Below are 12489 nucleotides of genomic sequence, written 5' to 3' on the forward strand. Positions count from 1 at the left end.
CATATAACATGTATATGAAAATATGTTGTTATATAACACTATTCCATCATTCACTCAGCGCATCATTCACTTTGGGGAGTGGCAGGTGGTCAGCCGACTGGCATGAAAAATCAGAAAATCGGTTTGTGGGTAGTTCTCTCTATTGTCTTTCAGTAAAAGTGCTGCTGACATAGCGAATTTTTATTAGGTGGTTGAGTAATCGGGGTTCGAAATTTGCGTAGTTTTCACACTATTTTCGAGAGCCGTGGATGATTGGTCCACTCAACCAAAATAAATTGGAAAAAAATCAGACACATAAACCCATCCTTTATACCTCTTGTCTGTGAATTTCAAGTTTCTAAGTTGATTTCAGGCAAGATAATTGTTCAAATGGGTGATTCATTTAATGAACTCCTGAGTTACAACATGCACAAACTACAGATCTGGAAATCTGACTTGCACACACCACTCTCCTCCACATAATATTAATGATCCCATTCGTCCAGCCCAGAACAATAGCAAATATATCAATAATCCAACCAGCAAAATTCCATAATCTTTAAATTTGATGTTCTAAAATCAGTAAATTAGCCTTTACTGTTTTAAGCACATCAATTTTAAAAAGAAATTTAACGTGATTTATCAAACGTTGTGTGTTTGGTTACAAATCACATTGTCTGTGAAAAGCTTAAACAAGTACATGTACAAACACAGAAAGTTACTCATAGAGAGGATTGACAAATCCCTCACCACAGGTCGGTTAAAAGGGACATGCTTAGCACCTTCAAATCCTAATCGGAAGGTCTCGGGTTCATTGCCACAAGGTCCAGTTTTTCCATTGAGCAAGGATGATAAAAAGCAAATGTATAACAGCATGTTGGAAAAGTAAGATGTGATATTGTAGCTCCCGGTCCAAATTTTTAATGAATAAGAATCGTCTGCTTCATTTTAAAGGTACTGATGACTTAACTCACTCAACCCTAACTCCGACTCTGTAGTTAACCCGGGTTACTTTTACCCATGCCTATTTAATACATATTTATGAGACAAAATATAGGTGTATTATCAAAGCTAATGTTTTTCGTTTTTGCATGTTATTGATAGTTGAATAAATTTATCTAAGTACATGCTCATTTTTAATACATTCAAATTTGAAAAGTAACAACAATCTCTAAGGTTGAGTGAGTTAAGATCCAGCTTTATGGGCCACACAGATTTTAAGGAGCTCTCTTTTCCTCTAAGCTTATAGTGCTCGAATGCACATCCCTTAACTTCAAGAAAAGCCAACAACTATTCATTGGCAGAGAATCAAAAAGGCTCTATCTCCATGCTTTTCATTATGTTAATTGGTGGACTCAGTACTGGTTGAAACTCACTTTTACATTAAATTACAGAAGATTCTATGCATTAATATATATTTCTTTTTCATGTTTGATAATACTCGAAACTTCTGGAGAGAGACGTTTTAATTACCAAGCTTAATCACAATGGTAAATGGAGATAGTAGTATAAGGAAGTAAGCAGAGCATGGTGTAATGTTCACAAATAATTTTATTTTCTTTTAAATATTGAAGAAATAAAATAAAAATAAAAACAATACAAGATAAAATATTGCTTTAGCAAAAATGAAATGAAACCAAAAACAAAAGCACATAAAACACCACCAAATATAATTAAGGCTTATCAACTTCCAGAAATTTAAAATAGGAAGAATGCCCCAGAGTCGACCGAAGATAAAATGTTTTATTTTTGTTTTCAAGGGTTTTACGGCGCTTGCAACACATTAAGTAAAAAGGAAGAAAATAGGATAGTAAAAGGTTCAAAAATGACAATTAAAGCACCCAAGAAAAGTTAAGACAAAGCGGAATTGATTCAAATAGGGAACAGATGCAGATTCCAAGAGCACACTATCAAAGTACTTAGTTTGAGATCACCTCAAAGTCTTATCCAGTCACAAGCACAGGTCCCCACTAAAGGGAATACACACAAATGATTACAAGTCATATATAAGATCTAAACAAAACTTGAAACATTACATAACAGAGAGATGATTTACAAGGAAAAAAATATCATCTCCCAAAACTAACTATACATTTGACTGTTTCCCTCTCACCAAGGGTATCCGGTCAGGGACAGGACAAAACCAAGACAAAGACAGAAAGCTAGTTGGAAAATAGATATAGGGGGATAGAAGACAGTAAGTACCTCCCTGTCCACTATGGGAGGTCAGGAACCCCACCCAGGTAGATAAAATACCTGAGCGTAACATATACCCACACTATACATTCATATAAAAATACATTCATATTTAACCAAAGACTGATCCTTGTCAATGATATTAAGATTACAATATTTAACTGAAAAACGACCAATTACAATTTATATTATATATCAGTAAGTAGCAGCTAGGAGACAACCCATACATCACTTTGAGTAAAATCAAAGCCTCCATGTAACTGAATGGTGAGATAACAATGCCCAGAATAAGAACTAGAACAAATAAAAAAATATGAATATTAACGTCGATAATTTGTGTCTGAATAGAGATTAAATAAAAACGTGCATCTTTCATGACTAAGAACTGCCCAATGAAAAGACCAAAAGACATGAATTTCACCAAGTCCTTATAACCTAATGTCCCAATAATAAACACATGCATAATTCTCTGCAAATACCCAAACACAAATTTGATCAGCTGTACCAAATCTTCTGAGTTATAAAAAAAAAAAAACACACAGTTGATATTGATATAAGCTGCCAGGCTAACAATTAAAATTAACACCACTAAAACATACACATGTACATTTACATAGCTCACAAACTAATTAAACCAAATTACATGACCCACCACAAAATTCGAGATATTTTTCACAAAGTATGGATTTCAGAATTGGCCATTATTATGCAATACTGCTGCTTTGATTTGATCTTTGCAACTGATTTTGAGGCAAAAGGAGAATTCCTTTTTCTTATTTGAGAGCTTGATGGATATATCTTCAGGGCAAAGTGCTCACTTCGCTTTGCATTTAGTTTGTTGGTGCTGATTTTAAACCGATACCTGAATCATCAGCTGCTTAAAGCTTTTGTAACTAAAATACAAAATATAGTATAAAAGGAGCAAGAATATTAAGATAATATAATAATACAAACATATTGGTGGATGAGACTTAAAAATTATTTTTTGTCTAATCTGTCCCAGTTGAAACTATAATTTGACAACAAAAAGAGTAAAATATACAGATTTATCCTTTTCTTCTTCAGTAATTCAATCCTTAAGAGGACATTTCTTTGCACGCCTCTACATTTCTGCCTTGTAATAAAAGCCATAACAGTGGGGGCATGTAAAGAATTTGTCAGCTCTTCTTTTTTTACTTGGCCTTTTCACAACCACAATATTGGTTCCACCAGCATTTAAAATTTTAATATTATGTTTAAAGTTTCCTGCACACCTGAGTTTCGTTAGTGTCAATTGATATTTTCTCATTTCACCTAATTCCTTATAAGACAACATAGCGGCAACCTCCTTCTCTTGAAAGTGTATTTTTGATTTGTGCCTTGCCAGGTTTAGCTGACCATTCTGACAAAAAAAGCAGTACTGTCTCTTGTCTAAGAAATAGCCATCCTTCTTGCCTCTGGACTTTGCTTGGGATACTGAAATACAAATGATAATAGGAATAGATAGACTGGGTGATAACACTATAAATAGGCTTAATATCTAAAATGGCACATTTATGACAAATGCAATGCATCATTACTAGTTTTTGAAAAATAGCCCTAATTTTTGCACAAAGCTGCAGATTTTATTAGTACAGCAATTGAAATTTGGTAGATAAATAAAACTAAATTCGGATTGATTTCGGAATGTTTTGAAACCATAATTAGTTACCATTAATTAATTAAAAACAAAAGAAAAGCTCGTCTGGGTCTGCTTCTTCTATAAATCTGTCAGTCATTGAGCGTATTATCCTACTTCCTTTACTTCCGCTTATATTATTAGATTACCATATCTAAGAAGTCTTTGATTTCAATAAGAAGAACTATGGTCAACATATATAACACTTGGTATCGTCACTTTTCTGCTATTCATTCGCTAACACTGATGTCAACATCATAACTATCTTACAAATGGGTCCAGGCCGGTGACACGCGTGGGTCGCATCCAAGCACGATACGAAAATTGTTAGACCGGCGTTTATGTCCTTGGAAATACATTTCACACGCATTTCCTCATCCTATCAGAGATGAACGTTAAGCTAGAAGTTCCGTGTTCATTTCATGAGTTCATGTTAAAGTGGCAGGTGTTGTTTTGTGGTGTCCTGAAAAATTGTAAGATGCGCCAATCGCCATGCAGGCATTGTCCCCAAGTGTCATTATTGTTTTGCAGTGACATGTCAAGACAATGATATGTTGTAAATCGCTTTGAGGCCTTGGTGAAAATCACTATATATCTAAATGCTACCGTTACTTTTAATAGGAATAATAATCAAACACACAGCTTTCATATCGATCTCTTTCAAATACAGAAAAACGGGTAAACACAAGGAATTAACCTTACCATAAGTATTATCTGTTTCACCTTGGTTATCAATCACCTCAGAACTGGAGTCTACCATACTTTCATCTTCATCAGAATCAGAGTCATCTAAAATATGATAATTCAATTTTGAAAGTGAGCCTTGTGGTGAAAATTAGATTACATTTAAAATGAATTAGAAGTTGAGTAAACTCAAATATTAATAATTTGAAATATATTATGATCTAACATTAATACTCTCGACCAAATTAAAAAAAAACAACTTCACATTTAAGTTTCTCTTTATTTTGAATGCAGTACTTTTTAATCAATTGTATCAAATTCATAAAAGATCATAACAGCATGATCAATACTACCAATAATGATTAAAGTTTTTGTTAGCATGCATCTTTTATACTTATACCGCAGTATCATATTGTAAGTCCTTTTTAAAAAAATTGACTTGAACATATGTTGTGTAAAATAAAATCATGACTTGAAAGCATTAAAACATGATTGTGGTGATGATTCCTTACCAGGTGGGTAATAATCCTCATCTTGCATAAGATCACAGTGAAGTGCTGGGAAGTCAAGGTGCTCAGATATGGTCTCAGATGGTGGTACACCAATACTGCCGGAAACCTTTAAAATATTAGGAATATAAAGATGTTTAAATTTAAACAGTGAGCATGGGGATACTAATTTAATGTCCTAGTGAGAGAAGATGTAAAGCAAATTTTTAAATCAGCATTTTTAAAAGGTCATGGCGCATACTTGAAAGGAAAAAACTATTTTCAACAAAATACCACAAGATTTGCAAAATGCACAAATTTAGTGTCATGTAAACCCAGAAGTTCATTGTCTCAATTGATGTTAATCAAAATATCAAAATAAGCCATGACTTTGTATTTGATCATTAGATGTTACATTCCAATATTTATTAGGATTTTTAAAGCTATTACACTATAAGTTTTACTAAATTTTGGAGTGCCACAAGGCTCTGTTCTTGGCCCTGTCCTTTTTACTGTATATATGCAGCCCCTTTCTAGTGTGATATCCAGATTCAATCTGAGTTATCATTTTTATGCAGATGATACGCAAATATATGATTCAGCACCCCTTAGTAATTTACAGTTCTTAATACAACGAATTACGAGCTGTTTTAATGAGATTAAATCTTGGATGTACCACAATAAGTTAAAATTAAATGATAGTAAAACTGAGATTTTAATGTGTGGAAGACCGAGTATCCTTAAACAGGCAAATAAATCACTAATTACTCTCGGAAATAGCACAATAGAATTTTCAAATAAAGCAAAAAACCTTGGCGTCATCATTGATAAAGATCTTTCCATGACAAGCCACGTGAATAACACCATACAAACTATGTACATAGAAATGAAAAAAATAAGCAAAATTCGTAATTTAATACCGAAGCATATAACAGAACTTTTAATTAATTCCTTGGTTTTATCTAAATTGGACTATTGTAACTCCCTTTGGGCGAATTTAACTAAAGACAAAATTAGCAAACTTCAGGTTGCTCAAAATAACGCAGCCAGGCTCATTGTACGCAATAACAAAAAATACCCGTCAGCAACTCTTCTTCTCCGTGAGTTACATTGGCTTCCTGTTGAAAAAAGAGTTGCCTATAAGATTTGTACTGTTGTCTACAAATCCCTGAGCACGAACAGTCCCTCCTATATTAAAGACCTTCTAAACATATATGTCCCCAATAGAAACTTGAGGTCAAGCAATGACCAATCAATCCTTGTCAAACCTAAGCCATTGCGTAAAATAGGTGAACAGTCTTTTCAATTTTCGGCCCCCCATTTTTGGAACTCTCTCCCGTCACACGTGAGATGCTCGGATTCGTTGACAACGTTCAAATCTCGCTTAAAGTTTTATCTTTTTACGTCATAATGTTGCAATATTATTTTCATATTTTGTTGTTGTTAAATTGAATTCGTATCACGTTTCCTTCACACTTGTCTCACTGTAATATGTTTTGTTTTATATCACTGTAAAGCGCTTAGAGCCTGTGACAACGGGGTAAAGCGCTATATAAATGCCATTTATTATTATTATTATTATTATTATAAAATCAGTTGAAGAAGCATACCCAACATAATATAAAGTAAGTGATTGACATTATTTTACTTATTTTTTTAATAAAAACAAAATGAGGCATTGTATTTTGTTGGAATAAACATACCTTTGAACATTCTACTATGGATGGGAAAGTGTCCAGCCATTCTTCTACTTTGTCATTCACTGCACCTTTATCTAAGGGGGAATGAATAAAATAATATTGTATCTCAATGTTATAAATGAATTTTATTGAAAAATTGTTTTACGTAGTAAATGATTAATATCAAAATCCAAGTGTTGTTCCATCACAGGGTTGGCTTACATCATACATAAAAGTCAACTATATTTAATTTCTATGTCCCACGTGGAAGAAGTAAATGATCAATATTGCATAACAGCTTAAACTTTCACTCAATTGGAAGACTCGGGAGTGGTAGGTCAGTGGATCGAATCCTCGGAGCGCACCAAAACTCAAATGTAAATATTCGTACTGTTTCAACTGCCCGCCTCATGCTCTATGCATTCAGGAACAGTGAAATGACTAGTTAGTTGGCTAAGTATCAGTAAAATTAAAATGTGACTGAGTGGGGATGGCGAGTGGTGTTACACCGCATTTCTCAATGTGACAACACAAAACTAATGTGTCAAACAGTCTCTTATGTGAACTACAGTAGTTGGTAGGTACCTAAACTAAGTATCTTAAACTTTCATATTTGACCCAAGTCACAATCTCTATGGAATGACCATACACAACACAGTATGGCACTTCAGTTGATTATTTTTGCAAACATTTAACTGTGTTTTACGTGAACACTCTTGATTCCTTTACGAAAGCTACTAATGAAGAAGTCTGATAACTGATAACTCTATGACTACTCTTTTATTCTTACATTGAGTTTGAGATTCCGCTTGATGTAATTTTTGTTTGTCAAGGGATGCTTGTTCCGCTTGTTGTAGATTTTGCTTGTCAAGGGATGCTTGCAGCATCCTCCTGCCATATCTGAAATAATGATTAAGAATAGAATTAACGTAACGTACCAGTTATGGAGTTATGGTGAAGTAAAAATTTGTAAATTTAAACCTGTAGTTCTTTAGTTTATATGTTGAGATGGATTTTCTATTAGCTACAATTGTAGATTATTTGTATGCCAAATTTCATAAAAACTGAGAATGGTGCAGAATGCTTTCCTAATTGCGCAAGCAAACCGCCCCAATTTTACAAATAGCTTTTTCCTCACTGACAGACCTCAGTTAGCCTATCTGCAGCTGCAGAATGGATGTAATTGGCGGATCACAAAACCTGCTTCTCTCCCTCTTTTTCATTTTGATATCTAGATACCACACTGGGTATAGTATAATAAAAGGACGTGTCTAGGGAGACCAAAATCTTCTGTCTCTTTATGTTGAGGGGAGATTTTGTTCTTTTGTTTTCCTTTCTTCTATTTAATTATTATTGGTTGTTTTTGCTGCTGTTCTTGATTGATTTATTTATTATTTCTTAAGGCATAGTGATAATATTATTATCATGCCCCCCCCCCCTCCCCCTTTTTTTTATAAGTCAGAAGAGAGATTGTAGGTTATTGGCCGTCCAGCACAAAAATTAATTTTCTTTTCTTATTTTTCTAACTAATATTTTAAAATTTTTGTTAGGGAGACTATGATTTTGGTCTTCCAAAGTTAAGTCATATTTTTTCATATATATATAACTAGAACTGTTTCTTATGTTGTGGAGTGAAGTTGTTTTGTATTTGTTCTTTATCTACTGTTTAATTATTTTTAGTCTGTATAATAATAACATGCCAATCTCCCTCCACCCACCAAAAAAAAAAAAATTAAAAAATAGAGAGGAAAGACAGAAGAGAGATTGAAAGTGAAAGTTATCACCGTCCAACACAAACGTTATTTTTCTTTTCTTCTTTAATGTTTTTTTTTAAGTTTCCATTTTTAAAAATGTTGTTCTTTAATATTCTCTTGGTTTCAAAAATTCGTTTACTTCTCTGTTCTGGGGGGGGGGCTGGGGTAATATTATTAAAAAGCCCTTTTTTAAATAAAGCAACCTAGCAAGTACAGCAACTAAACCAAAACAAAAAAAAAGAACAAGTTATAAATAAATAGAATTTAAAAAACTTGCCTCTTCAACATATAGAAACAGTTCCATAAACAAAATTATACGGTTTTACGCTGGGAAGCTAAAATCTTGGACTCCCTAGTCTCTACCACTACCATAATAATAAAAAAATAAAAACAGTTCATAGAGTTTGAAAATGTTATCAAACTTTAGACGTCTTGTCCTCGTGCCCTTACTTACTTTTTAATTTTAAGCCCTAAGCCTAATAAGTCTGAATGTGTTCACTAAAGTTTAAGCCATAAAGTAAGTTTTTACTCTTTTAGCTTAGTGCTGTAACTGTAATGAAATGAAATCCAATACAGAGTATTTCCAAATATAATCTGTGTGATTTGTGTTCATGTTTGAAAATCACAGCAACGGCAGCAGGCAGTGCAGAGACTTTGACTCTACTATCTCAGCTTTCTTATTATCTAGGAAATCAGAAGGCAACTTAATATAAATAGAGCCCAACTTATTCGTTCAAGAATTAAAAATGTCGCTATGACTACTCTATTTCATTACTCTGACAATGACGTTTGTAGTTGTACTTCAACTTTTAGGCAGTTTGAGTCTGAACTCTAACTCTAAAAACAGTCGCCCAAAGTTGCATTCAATGATCACGCCCAGGCAATACAAGAAACAATTTTTAAAAAGCAACAACATGCATCTAGATAGATAGGACAACAAGTTGAAACAAAAATACTCACCTAATTCAGTAAGTTTTACTTCATCAGATTGAATGTTGAATGCACAAACCACAGTCCGCCCAAGTTGTATCTTCGGTCCGCCCAAATAAACAAAACGAACGGAAGCGGAAGTAGGTCAAATTCCAGTAGAAAACTATCTCCAGTGTCAAGAGATTGCCATAGCTCTGCCTGATTCAAACCCAAATTCATTCAGATTTTCTTTGCACCCAAGGGGCGCTACTCAACTTGTAGTCAAACGTTTTTAACAACTTAACTTATTTTTATCTGTCAACCAAAGGCAAATCGTTTTCAGACGAAAAAAACCTACATGGTTTTTGACAACTTAGCAATGTTGTCAGAAACCACCCATGGTTGTCAGATCACGTCAAAAAATCATATGGATGTTGTTAAAAACCATGCAATATAAGAGTATATATATATATATATATATATATATATATATATATATATATATATAATATATTAGAGAGAGAGAGAGAGAGAGAGAGAGAGAGAGAGAGCGAGAGAGAGAGATAAATATATATATATATATATATATATATATATATATATATATGTATGTATATATATATATATATATATATATATATATATATATATATATATATATATATATATATATTATATATATATATATATGTATGTATATGACTGACTTGACTTACTTGACTTAGATGCCTTTCGCGTCTCGACCGAAAGATCGGGTCGCTTTGGCTGTTTCCAGTATTTCCTGTGTGAGGTGTCTCCAATATTGCCGGTCCTCTGCTAGGGTTCTCAGATTTTCAGGGTCCCCTGCCGTTATGAGACTAATGCTTTGTCCAAGTGTTGTGAGGTTTTTGTTTAGGATCACAGGGAGTGTTGTGGTCGGTCTTCCTCTGAAAAGGTTCCCGTGTTTTTGGAAGTATCCCGACATGGCTTGGTTAGCTGGTATGTTTTTGTCCCTGCGTAGTATGTGACCGAAAAGTTGCCATCGTTGTTGTAAAATGTCAAGGGAGATTGGTCTTTCTTTTGTGATCTTATAGAGTGATTCATTTGAGATCTTTTTTGGGTATTTGATGTCCAGTGCCCTTCTTAGCTGTGTGCGATGGAAGGCATCCAGATGTTCTTCTTAGGATTTTGTCAACGCCCAAGTGCCGCAGTTATACAGAAGTACCGGTTTTACAAGAGCACGGTACAGTTTCAGTTTGGTTTTTCTCTTTATTTTGTCACCTCTAATCCATACATTGGTGAGTTTACTGAGTGCGGCGTTTGATAGCTGTTTTCTTCTTTGTACATCCTCGGTGTCTCCAATTAGTGAGCCGACTTTCTTTGTTCTTTTCCATTCCTCTTTGTTCCTCGATATTGTTGTAAATTCGGTTTTATTGGCATTGACTTGGAGTTATATTTCATGAGGGTATTTTGTATGATGTCTATATTTGCTGGTGTTGATCCAATAAAATCGACATCATCTGCATAGGCGATTTCTTTAGGGATTGATTCTCAATATGAGTCGTTGGTTTTGGAATGACTTTTCGAACTTCTTTCAGAGCGTGTTCTAAGTATATTGTGAACAGAATCGGGCTCAGACTATCTCCTTGGGGGGTCCCGATGTTACTTTCGAACTGCGTCTGTTTTGTGGCCCCGTATATCCTTGGTTGTATCTTTGTGTTGCTGAGGAGAAATCGGATTATTCGGAGCTCGTCTTCGTCTACTATGTCTGTTAATATCTCCAAAAGTTTTCCTCTGTCGATCGTATCAAAGGCTGCGGACATATCGATTCCGGTTATTGTTATGGATATGTTTTCTTTGAGTGCCTTTGCTGCCAACCATTTATGTGTCCATACAACGTCCGATGTGCTTCGGTCTTGGCGAAACCCGCTTTGGCTATGCGATAGATATTTTTCTATTTTCGGTCTAATTCTGTTGAGGACAATAGTTGACAGTGTTTTTCTTATGGTATTCAGTAATGCTATTGGGCGCAGGTTGTTTACGGGTCCTTTCGTTTTTCCTGGTTTTTGTATTGTAATTAGGACACCGCTGTTTATGTCCCAGTCTTTGTGTGTTGAGAATGTTTTGTTCATTATGTTTGCAATGCTCAGATCCAGGGAGAGGGTACCGCATTTCAGCAATTCAGCGGGAATTTCATCTTCGCCTGGGGATCTGTTATTGTTTAGGCACTTTATGCTATTTCTAACTTCAGTTGTTGTGATGCGGTTGTTTAGGTCTCTAGGGTTTCCTGAGAAGGGCGATATTTGTAAGACTTGTTTGTGAAATTTCTGTTGGAAGTGGTCAGTTACAATGTCAAGGATATCGTTGGGATTTGTTGTCTGTTTGCCAAATTTATCCTGTAGTTTTGCGTTCTCGAATGGTTTTCGGTTCAGAGATTTCGTCGCTTTGAACATAGACGATGCGTTATTTTTGGACTTTTCTATGTCTTCCACTTTTTTGTCTAATTCCTCGTTCCTGTGTTTTATTGTAAGTGATCGAATTGAATGCAGTATTTTGTTTCGTTCCGTTTTCAGGTTCATTATTTCTTCCGAGTCTTTCGTGTTTTGTATCCTGATCCTAAGTTCTTTTTGTTGCCGCGATAGATCGTTAATAGCGATGTTAGGCGTTCGATTTGGTTTGTTCTTAGTTGTATTGATAGAGCCTGCACTTTCTTCCCCCGCATATTTCATTGCCGCTTGCGTCTCTTTCCATTCATTGTTTGGATTGCTGTTTTGCTTTATTTTCCATAGACTTGAGTTAAGTTCATATTGGTAATGAATGCGACATTCTCGCTCATTTACTATTTTTGCCGTGTTTATTTAGGATCATACTCAAAAGGAAAACGTAACGATAACGGAGAAAAATTAGTCCAGTTCTGTGAACAGAGAAAACTTTTCATAACAAACAGTGCTTTCAACCACCCATCAAGACACAAGACAACATGGGTAGGACAAAGGAAAGACCCAACCCAAGACAAAATGATAACAATACACAACTAAATAGACTATATCATATGTCGACACCGCCATAAACACTACTCAACCAACTCGCGATCATACGGTGGTACACTGCTAACATCCGATCACAAACTTGTAAAAACGAATTTCAACATAAATGTGTACAGA

At 34.6% G+C, this 12489-nt stretch overlaps 1 protein-coding gene across 1 annotated transcript; it reads right to left on the reverse strand.

The window, feature by feature from the left end:
* Positions 1 to 1512: 1512 nt before the first annotated feature.
* LOC144963219 (uncharacterized) lies at positions 1513 to 9765 on the reverse strand. The gene is made up of 6 exons (XM_078897042.1): positions 9398 to 9765; positions 7474 to 7583; positions 6708 to 6778; positions 5029 to 5134; positions 4535 to 4621; positions 1513 to 3630 (listed from the first exon to the last, which is right to left on the reverse strand). The coding sequence occupies exons 2-6, from the start codon at positions 7568 to 7570 to the stop codon at positions 3278 to 3280; spliced, it is 714 nt and encodes a 237-aa protein (XP_078753168.1). The 5' UTR covers positions 7571 to 7583; positions 9398 to 9765; the 3' UTR covers positions 1513 to 3277.
* Positions 9766 to 12489: the final 2724 nt, after the last annotated feature.

Source organism: Berghia stephanieae, chromosome 1, assembly GCF_034508935.2.
Source record: "Berghia stephanieae isolate SIO BIC M18660-M18661 chromosome 1, UCSD_Bste_1.3, whole genome shotgun sequence".
NCBI lineage: Eukaryota > Metazoa > Mollusca > Gastropoda > Nudibranchia > Aeolidiidae > Berghia > Berghia stephanieae.